At 51.7% G+C, this 15,944-nt stretch overlaps 1 protein-coding gene across 1 annotated transcript; it reads left to right on the forward strand.

The window, feature by feature from the left end:
• Positions 1-6: 6 nt before the first annotated feature.
• Positions 7-13,005, forward strand: GTPBP2 (GTP binding protein 2). The gene is made up of 12 exons (XM_019527330.1): positions 7-70; positions 3,799-3,825; positions 4,545-4,729; positions 5,120-5,228; positions 5,845-6,042; positions 6,486-6,660; positions 6,982-7,201; positions 7,671-7,806; positions 8,225-8,283; positions 9,208-9,379; positions 10,594-10,758; positions 11,224-13,005. The coding sequence occupies exons 3-12, from the start codon at positions 4,596-4,598 to the stop codon at positions 11,419-11,421; spliced, it is 1,566 nt and encodes a 521-aa protein (XP_019382875.1). The 5' UTR covers positions 7-70; positions 3,799-3,825; positions 4,545-4,595; the 3' UTR covers positions 11,422-13,005.
• The last annotated feature ends 2,939 nt before the right edge of the window (positions 13,006-15,944 follow it).

The following is a 15,944-nucleotide window of genomic DNA, read 5'->3' on the forward strand; positions in this document are numbered from 1 at the left end:
CAAGGCGAAGAAGAAGGGCGGACGCGGCCGGGGCGGCAAGGCCAACAACCCGCCCTACCTGCCGCCCGAGGTACGTGTGGGCTGGTCCTGCGTGTGCCTCCGCGCGTACGCGTGTGTGTGTGCCCATACGTGTGCATGTGTACATGCGCTTCTGCATGCTTGTGCCCCTTGGGTGGACGTGTACACGCCTGGAGCTGTGTGCTTGTTTGTGTTTGCGTGTACATACATATGTGCATGCACTTTTGTGTGTGTGCGTACACATGTGCACGCTTCTGTGTGTATGAGGGCATGTGCGTGTACTTCTTTGTGCACATACACATGTAGGTGCACTACTGTGTGTGCACACTTGTATGTGTGTGCCTGTGTGTACATGTGTGTGTCCTTCCAGGTGTACCTGCACGTACAGACATGCACAGGTACAGGCGTGCACACCTTTCTGTGGGCACAGGGTTGTGTGTGTGTACAGGCACTGCTGTGTGTACATGCATGTATGCCTACATGTGTGCATGTGTCTGCACCTGTGCACATGTGCATGTACATGTGCACATAGGTCTTTTGCAGCCTCGTGGAGGTGGCGTCCCCCCTGGCTGATTGTGGGCAGTGCCCTGAGAGCAGTGGGCAAGCAGAGGGAGCAGGGGGCCCTGGCAGCAATGCAGGACATGTGATGAGGTGGCAGACACGTTATCTCTGAGCTGGGGCAGGACACACAGGGAAGGGTTCGCCTTGGCTGAGAGGTGGCCGCCTAAGCAGTAGATCTCTGCAGAGAAAGAGTCTGCCCCGCCGTGCCCATGACCTCTGTCTCTTGTAGCCTCGCCCCTCGGCTCCAGTCCTGGGTGCATGGAGGACTGAGGTGGATGGTTTTCTTGATTAACCAGGCTGGAAACAGTCCCTGCAACTTGACTCAGTTGCCACGATTGTGGCTGTTTCCCCTAGCGCCCGCTGGCATAACAAGAAGCAATGGGCACAAGTTGATGGAGAGGAGGTATAGATTGGACATCCGCAAAAACTACTTCACAGTTAGGGCGGCTAGGAGCTGGAACCAACTTCCAAGGGAAGTGGTGCTGGCCCCTACCCTGGGGGTCTTTAAGAAGAGGCTGGATGCCTACCTGGCTGGACTCATTTGAGTCCCATTTCTCTTTTTGGGGTTTTTTGTTGTTCTCCCGCCCTGGCGGGGGGTCGGGCTAGAAGATCTACTAGGTCCCTTCCGACCCTTAATCTATGAATCTATGTTTAAGATGCAGTTCCATGCTGCATGAATTGTGGCTTGGCCCCTTGGGGTCTGAGATGGCACTGCTCCTTGACTTGCCTGACCCAAAGATGCCCTGCCGGGAGTGTGCAGGCATCAGCACAGCAGTGCTTGGCCTCCTGCCAGCAGGTGGGAAAACCTTATAGCCTCATAGTTACTGGGTTGCATAAGGATGAGTGTTGTTCCTTATGCAACCCTCAATGCCCTGTTCCCATCCCTTGTGGATATCTCATCTGCCAGATTGCGTGGGAACAGACCCCTAGCTCCTAGGCCCACATTCCTGGCTCGGTGGCTCCACCCCCTCTGGTCTAATGGGATTCCCTCTATATTTGCTGATTTAGGGGAGCCAGCATGCAGAGGGTCCCCACCCAGACCTGGAGAGCAAGAGAGGAGGCATCCCATTGCATGGGCTTGGCCTGGAAAGGGGACACTGTAGTCTCTTAAGTGCAGATGGTTCCCCAGGGCATGGGGCTGAAACCCCTGTTCTTGAAGCACAGAGATTGCCAGGCTGGCGGCACTGCTGCTGTCTCTTGAGGAAGGTGTAAAATCCCAGAATCCAGAATGGTGGTGAGGGCACCTATTTTTGTGCAAGGCAGAGCCCTTGCTCTCGAGCTTGGGGATCAAAAGGTGTAGCTTCCTATAGCTTCAGTTAGGACCTCCATAGTCTGTTCCCAGGGACAGCATTGTCTTTTGTGGCACCTTGGTGGTTGTACCTGTCAGTGGATAGCACAGCCAGTCCCTGGAGGTTTCGGTATCGCTTCCTTTCCTCTGCAGAACTTCATGCTCCATTGCCGGGCAAGTCTGTACTTTTTGCTTTAGTTTGTATAAGCTGCTCGGAGACGAGACACACCCCTTGCTTAGGACAGCACAGCTACCAGTACCGTGTTGGGAGACTATGCCTTCCCCACAGTTGTAAGGCAGGTGACTAAATGGGTAAAAAAAATAGGAGCCTTACACTGATGCCTTTCCCTCTATGAGCAGTTTCACCTGTAAAACTAGAGTTGTCAATCCCAGGCCCCAGTTACTTTTGCCCTCTGCCATCAGCAGCCACCAGTGTGGTTAGGAGTTGAGCTAAAATGCAGGGAGACCTGCCAGGGAGCAGGGCTGCGCCTTGCCCTGACAAAGAAGCCGTGCCCTAAGAAAAGAGATGATCTCTCGAGAAGGACGACAAAGCAGTGCTGCAACTTGCCTCCAAAACCACAAAAAACATCCACGTGGGTCAGTCTCTGCACTGCTATCAGTGATTTACTGCCTCATCTCCAGAGATTCTGTCTCCCTACAGGAACCAGCCTTGTTTCTTTTGCCCTTGGGTGGTGATCAGTAGGAGATGGAATTTGATATCGGACACACCTTCTTTCTGGGGTTGGGGTGGACTTGATGAGTTAGTGGCTCTTTTTTCTATTTCTGGCTACAGCAATCTGATTTGGCAGCAGTCCCTCCTGGGGAAGCCCCTCTGAGTTGTGCACCTACAGGAGCTCCCACTCCAGTCTGTTTCTCTGGAGCTGTTAGTAGTTTGTTTCATCACAAGCGGATCAATAGTGCTTGCTTCCTGATGGCTGTGTGGAACCTTGCTCCCCGCCCTACAGGCTAGCCAGAAATGTTAGTGCCTCATTTAGTTAGAGAAGCACTTAGTGGAAATGGGAGGAACTGCTCTCAAGGAGCTGATGGTCTCTGGCAGGCCAGTTCACTGCTGGAGTGATTCTTGGGAGCAGGTGTTAGAACAGTACAAGGCAGGTGGGAAGGACGGGAACCGCCGTGGCTCAGTGTTGGAGTGGGGGAGGGAAAAGGGGGAGGCTGAGTGTCTGTCCCAGATCACCAGTTCTTCTTGTGCAGATCTAGGGGAGGAGGCACTGGATAGTGTGGCATTGGGGAGGGGAGATATGGCACCTTTTACCCCAGATCACCAGATCCTGAATAGGTCTAGCCAAACTGCAAATATAAGTTATACCTGTCAGTAATGTAATGGCCTTTGTAAAATAAAATGGAGTAGGGAGAGGATTTCTGTCTGTTTTATAGAAAGTCACCTGCTCTACCACTTGTCACCTCAGCAGTGACACCAGGAACTGACTGTGCCGTGGAGAAGGAGTCCTCTTCATTCACTCCTACAGGGCAGGGCTGTTTTGGAGATAGTGATCTCTTGTTACTTTCAGAAGGGTCTTGGCTGTCACCAGACAGATTGGCTAATGCCTTTACACTCTGCTCACTTAAATTCCTAGCATTCACAAGAGAACATCCCAGCTGATTGTTACCAGACAGACAACGGCAGCATGTCTGGGCAGTTTCAGGGGAGCACCCGAGTGAGCCCTGCAGCTCTGGCCAAAGAGGCTACAACGTACTGTGGGTGCTGAATGTTGTATGGTTCCTTTCTGAAGTAACAGGAAGAGCCCTAATGCTGCTTGACTGCTGATTATACTTCCCCCCCAGGCCATCTGCATCAGTGCGCAGGCTCATGGTGTGAGGGCAGCCCGGTGGGTGGGGAAAAGTATCTGCAGAAGGTGCCTTGGTGGCACAGAAGGTTATTAACCCACAAATCTTTTTTTGTTCTTTACCAGGCAGAAGATGGGAACATTGAGTACAAGGTGAGTCCTTTGGGGGTTGCAGAGAGGATACTCCCTAATCTGGGGCTCATAGGAGATTAAATGAATAAAGGCAGTATGTAAGGGACGTGTCCTGGTACACCCCAGGAAACCTGCCCTGGGGAGGAGGTGCAAGAAGACAAGTAGACTACACTATCTACGTAGCTTTGGACCCTCTGAATTCAGTGGTATGGGTTGATGTAGAATAGACTGAATCCTAGATTTCATGCAGTACAAAGTCCCTTAGAGCTATGCTGTGTATGGGCCCTCACATGACTGGAGCAGTCAAGTGATCAGTGTGCACTTTGCTTCTTCTGAGAGCTGTTTCAGCCATATTCCCTCCTTAGAGAGACAGAGCTACTGATGCCAGTTATGGCTCTTCCAACCACACCGCAGAGGTGTCCCACCATTCTCAGCTATTGAAGCCATTACAAATGTGGTAGAGGCCATGCTGGCCCTAGGGTGCCAATTCTCTATTCTAGTCCACAGCTGCAGTCTGCAAGGTGCTTGAAACATTCTGTTCTTGAAATATGCAGCTATCTGTAATCCCATTTTTCCTTTACCCCTGGCTCTTCAGGCACTAGTTTGGAGTGTGTTTCCTAGGGGCAAGTCTGCAGGAGGGGCTGTTGTTTCACAGTGGAGGATTAGGGAGTTGTTTTCTCTGGGAGGTGGGATCCCTTCCAGTGCAGGCCATGATCATAACTGCTCTTTCCCTCAAGCAGCTGAAGCTGGTGAACCCCTCACAGTATCGCTTTGAGCACCTAGTGACACAGATGAAGTGGCGGCTGCAGGAAGGCCGGGGCGAGGCTGTATATCAGATTGGTGTGGAGGACAATGGGCTGCTGGTGGGCCTGTCAGAGGAGGAGATGCGTGCTTCCCTCAAGACTCTGCGCCGCATGGCTGAAAAGTAAGCCTCAGGAGCTCTACCTTCCCTGTAGCCGAGTGGTTCAGATGTTCTCCAGCTTAGGAAAACCCAGCTCTGCCCCCAGCACCACTAGAGCCCTTGCAGATCTGGTGGCTGTCCTGCCACCTCCACAAAGCTTACCAATCAAGGAAATTCCCCCTAGTCAATGTCCTTCATAACCAGAGAGGACCCCAGATGAGGGCCTGTGGTCTTTGCTGCTAGAGAGCGCTATGGCTGACAGTGTTAGGTTTCTGCACAGGTTTCTGTTGCTCACAGTTGTTAATCTCCCTGGCAGGTTGAGTTTTGCTCTGAATTCCCGTGTGGTTCCCTGGGAAGGTGATTCCCTGAAGGGCCAATCTTGCAGTGACCAGTTCCCTCCTGCCCCCTTTGCAGGGTCGGCGCTGACATCACCGTCCTGCGGGAGCGTGAGGTAGATTATGACAGCGACATTCCCAGGAAGATAACAGAGGTCCTTGTCCGGAAGGTTCCTGATAACCAGCAGGTATGGGGCCCCTTGACTGGACTGTTCTCCCTGGCTTGGAGACCCTCTGGTAATGGAAACTGCCAGGCTCTGTTTAAGAGATTTTCTGTTGGGAAGAGATAGGAATCTTTCCCCTGGAGGCACCTCCCACTAGAATAGTTCGTAGAGCACACTTTAGTGAGCTGCCAGAGTGGGATCATGAGACCCTCCTTCATCTGGAGGGGATCAGTTAGAACCCACTCCAAGTAGTGGGGGTTGGCTGGGTCAGGGAGTGAGATGATGAAGACTTGCACCTCCATGTCAGTGGGCCTTTTGGAGATCAGGCCATGGCAACGAATGTCTGTCACACCAAGCATGTACGTGAACTTCCTTTTGTGATGTCGTAGGCCAATATGTGTCATCACAGCAGAGTGTGCTGTGACAAACTCTGTCCCATGAGACCATGGGCTAGGGATCAAATCTAAAGCAGCAGCCAGAGATTGCTGTGCATACAATCCCTCTTGGCTACCCTTCAGGGAGCTTGTAGGGCATGCCTCTGCTGACATCTGGTGAGCACATGCCACCTGTCTATATGAGTGGAGTCCCTGTCCAAAGGGGACAGGTTCCCGTGTGATTTTTCTCAGTCTCGTTCCTTTAGTTCCTAGACCTGCGAGTGGCTGTGTTGGGGAATGTGGACTCAGGGAAGTCAACCCTGCTGGGTGTCCTCACGCAGGGTGAGCTGGATAATGGGCGGGGCAGAGCTCGCCTCAACCTCTTCCGGCATCTCCATGAAATTCAGTCAGGAAGAACATCCAGCATCAGCTTTGAGATCCTGGGCTTCAACAGCAAAGGAGAGGTAAGGGTGGCAGTGAGGAGAAAGGGACCAGATCAGTTACAGCAGAGAGTGGGGGAGCATGGGTCTCCTGGCTTGTTGCTTCTGGCCGCTGCACCTGAAGGGACTGTGGCTGATCCACTGGTGATAAGGAAAGGAACAGATGTCTAGTCCTGCATGCCCTGTTGATGCAGTAGGGGTTAGGAATGATGCAGCTGAGGTGCTGCTTGTCCAGGTGGAACAGACATACTTTCTAGTATCCTGCCTCTGCCTCCAGAAGAGCAGCTCTGAGGTTGACCTTATAGTGCAGCCATAGCAGGCTGAGGTCTGTTGGGCCTGGTCTCTTTCCAAGTGCCAACCCTCAAGTTCTCTCTGGCACTTGTTTCTGCTTAGGTGGAGTTGGGGTTGGCAGCTCCTTTGTCTTTTCCATGCCCCTTCCTCAGCCTCTGGTTTCTCTTCCTCACTAGGTAGTGAACTACAGTGACTCACGAACCGCAGAAGAAATCTGTGAGAGTTCCTCCAAGATGATCACCTTCATTGACCTGGCTGGCCACCACAAGTACCTGAAAACCACCATCTTTGGCCTCACCAGCTACTGCCCGGACTTTGCTATGCTGGTGGTGAGTGCCAACACTGGCATTGGTAAGTATGTCCCAGCCTGCCTGAAATCCTCCTAGTGCCCCCATCTTGCCCTGTGCCATCTGGATGGCTGTTTTCTGACTAATCCTTGGCTCTGGAAGAAACACTCGGGGTTCCTAGGGAGAGGCCCTGTCTTTCTGTTTAGGGTGATGCTTAAAAAAATCCTGCCCTCTTCCCATTACCCAGAAGCTGAGCAGATTGGGTAAATTGTAGGTTCCATTTTCACCCCTGGTGAGCTTTCTGGCCTGGGAGACAAAGGCATCCTGCAAGCAAGTGATTTTGGTTCCTGTTACTTTTAGCTGAGCTCTCACTGATCTCTTGTAGCAGGTACAACGCGAGAGCACCTGGGCCTGGCCATGGCCCTCAAGGTACCTTTCTTCATCGTCATCAGTAAAGTGGACTTGTGTTCAAAATCCACTGTGGAACGGACTGTGAAGCAGCTGGAGCGCATCCTGAAGCAGCCGGGCTGCAACAAGCTCCCCTTGTTGGTGAACTCGGACGACGATGCTGTTACAGCAGCACAGCAGTTTGCACAGTCTCCCAAGTAAGGGACCTTCATCCTTTCTTGCAAGGGTTGTGGTCAGTCAGCTTAGTCTGGACTCGTTGGGGTATTCCTCGCTCCACAAAGATGCAAGAGGAGACCACCTTTTTAGGAGGCATTAGCTGAAATAAATACCTCTTAAATTATCCACCTGTCCCCTCCCTAGTTTTTGTGTCATTATCCTCATTCACGTTCCTTCCCTGAGGCCTGTTCTGGACACACACAGCAAGAGCCAATGACCGATAGTGGGATGAATGTATTCCTGTACTATCTAGGAAACAATGTTCCTATGAGGAAACTTGAATTGACTGGGTGCAGATGGGCTGGCTTGAATCTTTTGTGGGTAGGGGAGATCACTGCTAGCCCACGTTCCCTCCCCTGGGTGGGGTTAGTTATTTACAGTACAGTTCCCCAGGGTGGGTTCTGCAGCTGCGTTGCACCCCTAGCTCATTCCTCTCTGTCTGTTTGGCAGCATCACCCCCATCTTCACTCTGTCCAGCGTTTCTGGGGAGAACCTGGATCTCTTGAAAGTTTTCCTCAACATCCTTCCTCCTCTGACCAACAGCAAAGAGCAGGAGGAGTTGATGCAACAGCTCACAGAGTTCCAGGTATGTAAGAGTGTTCCCTTCAGGTTATTACACTGTGCTTACCACCGTGGTGGCTCAAGCCAGGCAGAGGGTCCCCTGGACCTGGGGTAGCAAAAGTTCTTAGCTGCTGGACAAGTAACAAGGGAGCTGAAAACAGAGACCCAGCTTGTACTCATGCTACAAGTCTATGAGACAGTTGGGTCCCCAGCTTAACTCCAGTGAGGAGATGCATTGACCATATCTGACTAAAGTCAGCTTTTGTGTCCACTTCTTAAGTCTGGGGTGCTTTAAAATGGGGAGGTGTGGGGGTTGATGAAATCTCTGATGCATGCTTTGGTACCCTGAAGAAAGGAGCCTTCCTGCAGCCTGTGGTAGGTGGATGACTGTGGTTGCTTTCCCCGTTGCCCAGTGACTAAGGAGCTTGATCTTGTTACTGTAGGTGGATGAGATCTACACAGTGCCTGAGGTGGGGACTGTCGTGGGAGGAACACTGTCAAGGTGAGTGCTGCTCTTCGTATAAAAAAAACCAACACACAGGGCCAGGCTTTGGGCATGGTGAGGGTGATGTGGTATGACCAGTACTGATCTTGCAGGGGATTTAATCCATCCTGCACTGCCAGGACAGTGTAGGTCAAGCTGCCTTAATACCCTTCGCTGGGTGAGATGGGGAGCAGTGTAGGGATGAGCTTAGGAGCAAGTATTGTTCTAGGAGACAGGCACTGGTGAGAATCCTGAGCAGCTAGCTGCACCTGCGGGCATGAGGAGACCACCTTGCATGAAGGAAACTGGAAGAGATGATTGGTGAGTGGCCAGAGCACAAAAGATCCAGCGTGGAAGCTGCTCTGCCCTCAGGGCAGTGGCTGGTGTTTGGTTGGCCTCCTGAGGTAGCACTTTCATTGGACTCCAAAGTCCTGCCTTGGGTAGTAGGGTAGCTTGGAGAAGAGCAGCAGGACCCATAACCCTACCCCTGATGAGAGCAGTGTTTGCTGTGTGTTGCCTCTGCACAAACCAAGGGGAATGTTCTTACTGTTGGTCTCCTGATCAAGATTGGGTCTGCTGGTCCATCTCTCAAGGATCCTAGATAAACTGATCCACAGTTGGTGCTAAATTCTCTGCATTCCAGTGGAAGCAACAGAGAGCGCAAGGAGGAGGTGCAGACTGGGGTGCCTGTATCTCAGGACCAGACCCTTGGAATCTGAGCATCAGCATACCTGCCACAGAGGAACAGGGGGTGGCATTGATTGCTTTGAGGAATTCTGACTCCCACGTTGCCAGCGTTGATTACTTGGGCAGACCCTGGACCAAGAGCCCAAGCAAACTGCCTTGTAGTGGGATTTGAAGAGGCTGTGGATTGACTTCACTGAATGTCACTTTCCTTGTGTGAAACGGTTAAAATGTGCCCTGCTCTTATGCCCTCTGCAGTGGGATCTGCAGAGAGGGGGAGAACCTGGTGGTTGGCCCTACTGATGATGGCAAGTTCCTTCAGCTGAAGGTGTGTAGCATCCAGCGGAACCGTTCAGCATGTCGCGTGCTCCGGGCAGGACAGGCTGCTACCTTGGCCCTTGGGTCCTTTGACCGGTCCCTGCTACGCAAGGTGAGTCTTGTTCCCATCCTCTAGGACAGGGGTTGTCAACCAGGGGTATGCTTCCACCCACCACCCTGCGCCACTGCCTCCCAGGAGCAAAAGGGGAGGGGGAGAGCAAGGGTAGTGGCGCCCCTTTGCAGGCACCGCCCACCTGGCCAGACATGGGAGGGTGGGGGGAAGCTCACATGTAGTGGCCACTGCCACCACCCACCCCTCTGCACTGCTGCCACTCTGTATCTGGTCATGAGCCTCTCCTTCTCCACTGCTCCACGTCCAGCCGCCAGGGGTACACTTATTGGAGCTGGAGTACTGCATCCAGTTCTGGGTGCCGCACTTCAGGAGGGATGTGGACAGCATCAAGAGGGTTCAGAGGAGGGCCACTTGCATGATCAGGGGGCAGCAGGGTAGGCCCTATGAGGAGAGGCTATGGGACCTGAACCTGTGCAGCCTCCACAAGAGAAGGCTGAGAGGGGATCTGGTGGCTGCCTGTAAACTTGCCAAGGGAGACCAGCAGGCAATGGGAGAGTCCCTGTTCCCCTGAGCACTACTGGGGGTAACAAAGAACAATAGCCGTAAGTTGACTGAGAGTAGATTCAGGCTAGATATCAGGAGGTACTACTTCACTGTCAGGGCAGCTAGCAGCTGGAACCAACTTCCAAGGGAAGTAGTGCTTGCCCCTACCCTGGGGGTCTTCAAAAGGAGGCTAGACAGCCACCTAGCTGGAGTCATTTGACCCCAGCATTCTCTCCTGTCCATGGCAGGGGGTCAGACTAGATGATCTGCTTAGGTCCCTTCCAGCCCTACCAACTATGAAACTATTAAAAAAGGTTGAAAACTCCTGCTCTAGGAGCTGCCACTCAGCTCCTCAGTGGTCAAGGAATGATGGGGTCAGCGACCAAGACCTTAAGCAGGCAAGGTTGGAGGTTATTACTCTTTCTCAGAGCCCTCCTACTTGCTGGGAAGGGACTTGGGATACACATGAGAAACATTCACCCCAACTCCAAGCCTACAACCACCACCCTAAAATCTGTTTCAAGTGGTTGTGACAGCAGGCCTCCAGGCTTTGGCATGCATCCATGCATCTTTGTAGATTTTCAGGGGCTGGGTTGGGGCTGAGCCCCAAAGCAAGGAAGAGATTATGGCAAGTTAAAGGCCATGGGATTCAGAGCAAGAAGGGGCTGTTCTCTGGTAACCTGAGTTTTGGGTTTGGGGCTGTCATGCAGGGCATGGTGATGGTGAGCCCAGAGATGAACCCCACCATCTGCTCAGTCTTTGAAGCTGAGATCGTACTGCTTTTCCACGCCACAACTTTCAGGAAAGGATTCCAGGTGACTGTGCATGTGGGGAATGTGCGGCAGACTGCCATTGTGGAGAAGATTCATGGGAAGGTGAGCTCCCAACTAGGGAGTAGGTGTTGCCAGGATTCCTTAGTGTTGTTAGGACCTTCAGGCAGAAAGAGAAGTGGGTTAGGATGTGCTGGCTATCACAATCATAGATTTGAACTCACTGCTTATCCCTGCTAAAGCCAGTGGACTTGGTCAGATTCCTCCTTTCCTCTCCTGAGAAGCTGCCTCTTCACTTTGCAGATGGTCTGCTGGAATCACTGGGGAAAGCATCAGCAGGACAGGATAGGGGAGTAACCCCTACTCCAATCCTCACTTGAAGAGAATCAATTTTTGTCCCAGGTTCCCCTTACAGTGGGAGGGACTTGGGCTGCGGCAGTGTAAATGGTGGGTGACTGGGGAAAGGAGGGATCTTGTAACCATCCCTGTTTCCCAGTGCCCGTCAATGCAGGGGTAAAGGTCATACTCCTGTTTGTATTGTGGTGACTGATTGCCCTCTCTCCCCCTCAGGACAAGCTTCGAACAGGGGAGAAGGCTGTCGTTTGTTTCAGGTTTATCAAACACCCTGAGTACTTGAAAATCGGAGCCAAGCTGCTCTTCCGGGAAGGAGTCACCAAAGGCATTGGGCATGTCACCGACCTTCAAGGCATCACCACCAAAGAGAACAGCTTAGAGGAAACCCTGGGGACAGGAGGGCTGAGCTTCTGACTACCATTCAGTGGGAGCACTCTCCAGACACCAACGATTGGGGAGACTGATGGGAGCTCCCCCAGCTCTTCAGGTGCTGCCAGGAGCTGCTGCTACCCAGTTCTAGCATGGGTTTCTCTCCTCCGCGTTGCAAGATGGAGCCCAGGAGATTTTCTTGCATTCAGTGCCCTTCGTGGGACAAATGAAGCATGTCTTTGCATCGCCTGCTGTTTTCGTTAACCTGCCCTCTCTGAAAATAGACCAGCGGCAGACCTGGGCAGGCGAGTCCTGGCTTTGTCTCGTTTGGAAAGTTACTGGCTTATGCAAAGCAAAGCCCCTGAAGTGAATGACTGGCAGTGAAGGGAATCTGCCCCTGCCATGCAGAAAGATCAGCCCCATTCTGGCTTTCCAAGCATTGCGCCTTGTTGTACTGTTTTCCCTATGGGGCATAGACCTTTGGGTAGGGGCAGGAGCAAGCCTTGCCACCTACAGCAGGGGCTGGGTTACACATGGACTCACGAACAAAAGGAACGCCTCTCAAATTGCTTTCAGGACACTTTTTAACCCTTTGATTTTTGGCTGGTTTTAAGCCAGTCCTCATTCCCTTCTGTGCTGAGTTTTCAGGACTCCTGCTTAGAGTTTCGTCTCTTCCTGTGTGTGTCAACTTGGGGGAAACACCTTCCTGGACTAGCCCTCACCTGGTGGGGTGACTTCTGCCTACTGCTTCTGTCATGTGGGCGGTCCACACAGCCCAGTGCAGTTGGCCTGCTAAAGGCAGCATGAAGCTAGATTTTACACCTGTCTCTTCTGCTTACTGAGGCTAGCCATAGCCTGTGCTTATACCTACAGGTGTCTGTTGGAGTTTAACAGCAGTGATTTGCAGTGGATTTTTTGCAGTCAGGCTCTGCCCCAGCCTAGCTCGCTCTTTGGGGACTTGCCTTAATATTTAAGAAGCCTAGTGGGCAGTTAGTGTTACAACACACAGTGGCTTCTACCATTGGATGCAATTTTGACAGCAACTGCTGCAGTGATACTTTTGCTCTCCTTCTTGGCCAAGTAGAGGGAACTTCCTTGTGTCTGCCATGGAGACTCGGTGTCAGAGGGGAGCTAGTGTGAGCCTGTAATCACTGAAGCAGGTAGAGACCAGCATGATCCTGTCCCCCTCCACTCTGGCTATGTACTTCCCCACTTGTGTCCTTCAGGTAACAAGTGCTGAGTACTGGTGAGGGGCAGCCTGGAGAGTGCAGTGGAGGCTATATTGCTATACATAAGGCTCCTGATTTTCTTGGTGACTTCAGCCAGGCTGGTTGGCTGGAGCACTGCCTGAAGCTAGCATGCTGTGTAAGGAGACATGGACAGCTGGGCTGGGTAGCGTCTGCAGGTGGTGTTAAGGAGAAAGAAGGGAGCTAGTGTTTTGCTCCCTGTGATGCAGATCAGATGCTCTCAGGCAAGTGCCCCTCAAACAACCTGGGGGCAGATGCCTCTGCTGCCTCCTGCTCTGGGTTTTCTTGCTGGGGCTGCCGCCACAGTCTGTGGAGGTAAGACTGAATGGCTGAGCTTACCACTCCAGTGAGCTGCTCTAGATCAGCTTCCTCACCACCAGCTCTGCCCTTGTAGCTGTGTGTCCTCTGGAGGTGGGGAGCTCTGCCTGCAGCCTGCAAAAGTGGCTGGCAGTTTTGAAGGGGGGGAGGGGAGGAAGATGGGTGGTTTGTTCTACCAAGAAGGGTTAAGGGGAAGTGCCTTCCTTCCCAATCCGCTGTAGTGATTGAATCCTCCCGGCTTGGGCAGGCCTGTTACTAACACAGAGCAGGTGCTGCCCATTCCCTTGGGAGGGGCAGGGAACTGACTCTTGGACGCACAAACTTGCCTGCTTCCAGATGGGACTAGAGGGCTCCTCTCCTTCCCCTTCACATATGGATGTGGCTGCTTTATTGGCTCAGATTCATTAAAGCAGGGTGCTTTTCCCTTTCAGCCCTGACAGCTGACTGGGTCCCAGTGCAGTGTTTTTGCCCTTATGTATGCTTTTAGGGAGGACAGGGCCCTAACTACCAGCAAGAACTTCCCTCTGGTGCTACTGTCAGTGTAAGCATTGCCCAAGGTGGGGCTCCGTCTCCCTGTTGCCTGCAGTGCCCTTGACATGGCCTCCAGCACAGACACATCCTTAAGGTGCTGTTTCTTCCCTGGATGAGCACTTTTCCCCCCTGTCCTGTCCTTCCTTCCTTCCTTGTGTGGTGTAACTGTTCTTGGTGCCATGCTTTTCATACTTCACTGTTGTGTCGTCTTGGATTTCTCATGCTGGGAGATAGCGCCCATTTCTTTGGCATCTCTATATATAATGTACAGAATAAAAATGTTTTATTGAGAGTGTGCTGGCTGAGTGGTGGAGGTGGGGAGAGCTTTCCAAACCGTACAGCCTTCTGCAGAAATGACCTTGTTGCTAGGTCACAGCTTAAAAAAGCTGTCCTCCACCCCCTTCCTGTGCTCGGCCTTATAAATACAGTCTGGGGCTGTGGAAAGAATGCACGTACGCTGCTGTTTACAAGCTTGCGCTGCCTGTTTATCAGGCCTTAGCCACCCGTGGTTAAGATGACTCAGCTACATCACCCTGAGCTCAGCAGTTCCTGCTGCAACAGGCTGATCTTACTGTACCCACAGTGCTGAGTGGCCACGCATGTGTTACCTCAGGCCCTAATTAAAGGGTCACTCCCCATAGCCTCAGCTTAACTGGTAGTTTTGTTCTGAAATAGTTCCAGCATTGGTGGAAGGAGGAGTCTTTCCCTCAGCCTCCAACAAGGCTGGAAACCAGCTTGTCCTGCATTTTAAGGGACTTGTTACCACTTCCCTTGCCTGGAGAGCACAGTTGAACCCAGCTGTTGGGTTGAAAGGTTGCATTGCCTTTTTCCTTACCCATCCTGTTTACTTTTTTTTTTTTTTTTTTTTTGCATGTCAGCCAGCTTGGCTGGTGCCACACAGTCAGTTTTGTTTCCTGGCTGTCCTGCAGCAACCTGCTGCTGTCACAAGAAAGTGATGCAATCTTATCAATAGGGTTGTAATTGCTACTCACAGGACAGCTGAGAAATCCCTGTTTCTAAACTCAAGATGTACAATGATGGTGAGCCCCTTCCACAGGTCAGTGTAGATAGTTATGGGACAGAAAGCTCTGTACCCTAAACCTAGAGGGAAGGTATGAAAGCTGCAGCTGACTGAGGGAAAGCAGCTGTTCCCTGACAAGAAACAGGCCATGGCTGAGAGAGCCAGTAATCAGTATGGTACCGGGACAGAAATAATCATGCAAATGCTGTTCTTGCTAGTGCTGGCTGTCTGTACTCAACAGTAGACTCTTCCCTTCCCCCTCTAGGACTTGCCCATGGAGAGCCACACAGCTGATGAAACTGCCTGCAAGCCCGAAGTTTTTAGCCACACCCAGAACTATTACAACCTGGCAGGAATCCCCTCCACAGAGCCAAGTTCACATGCCAGCAGCTAGCAACTGCTGTTTTGAATATGGCCTGAGCCTGAAGAAGTCATCTCATGTGGGGGAGGTGGGGGTAGCTCCTGATAAGCTGAGCTCTGCTATGGAAGTGAAGGCTTCCTTATTCAGCACAACAGCCAGTCTCTCCTCAGCACAGATTTGCTCTGCTGCAGCAGTGCTGTGTACTGGGGTGATCCTCTCTACAGCCTGTAAAGTAGGCTGTTCCCTACTTTGGGAGCTTGTTAGCCAGACCCTTGTAGGCCTTGCTGCAGAAGAGCTGGACCTGTATCAAAGGCCAGCTGATACAGCTGCTTGCAACCTCCAGGTAAAGGACATGCTACTATAAGAGCAAAAAATAGGTAGAGCCTCCTCTCTGTTAAGGGAAAAGTGCTTTCAAGGGATTCTATCTCAGCTTTTTTTTTTTTTTTTTTTTTTTTTTTAAAAGAGAAATCACATCATTGCTGTAGCTAGCCCCTAGTTCCAGGGGCCCCCTAGCATAGTCCAAAATAGTTAATCAACGCTCAGGGAGAATACAGCAGAGCAAGTAGAACCAATACTAGTGCAATGAGTGCCATGCACCAGAAAGCTGTTTCCTGCCAATATCTACACCCAAATTCTGTCATGCTTTGAACTCCCACCTCATGCAAAAGAAAGTCCTCAGGGTCCTGACATTAGTCAGCTAGAGTAACCAAGAGAAAGAGAAAAATCTATTACACTCCAGTGGCCTAAGCTCATGACTAAGAGAAGGATACCATGTCAGACTACATGACAGGCAAGCCCTACCCCTGCTCTGCCTCATTGCACCATGCTAAGTGGGGAAAACACAACAGCTTACAGAGACCAAGGATAACATTTCTTTGCTTTTTATGCAAAACCCCGCAGTAGCAGGACACACACCCTGGCACCGCTTCCACCAGCACCCCCAGAGGTGACCAGAAGGGCCTGCAACTCCACATCCCCTAGCAAAGGTGGTGAAAATTGCTGCTGTTTCCTCCTCAGTTCTAGCTGTTCTCAGCCAAAGGGAAAAACATTTATTAGATATAAATTGACAGGATAAAAAAAAAAAAAAAAA

Source organism: Gavialis gangeticus, unplaced genomic scaffold (genome assembly GCF_001723915.1).
Source record: "Gavialis gangeticus isolate Ggan-Ray unplaced genomic scaffold, GavGan_comp1, whole genome shotgun sequence".
Taxonomy (NCBI): domain Eukaryota; kingdom Metazoa; phylum Chordata; order Crocodylia; family Gavialidae; genus Gavialis; species Gavialis gangeticus.

Excerpts from the sequence above, each read along its gene's own strand:
- GTPBP2 (XM_019527330.1), top strand. The coding sequence starts at position 4,596 with ATGAAGTGGCGGCTGCAGGAAGGCCGGGGCGAGGCTGTATATCAGATT. Across the intron at positions 6,661-6,981 it reads GAGTGCCAACACTGGCATTG|CAGGTACAACGCGAGAGCAC; the intron begins GTAAGTATGTCC and ends GATCTCTTGTAG. Across the intron at positions 10,759-11,223 it reads TGGAGAAGATTCATGGGAAG|GACAAGCTTCGAACAGGGGA; the intron begins GTGAGCTCCCAA and ends TCTCCCCCTCAG.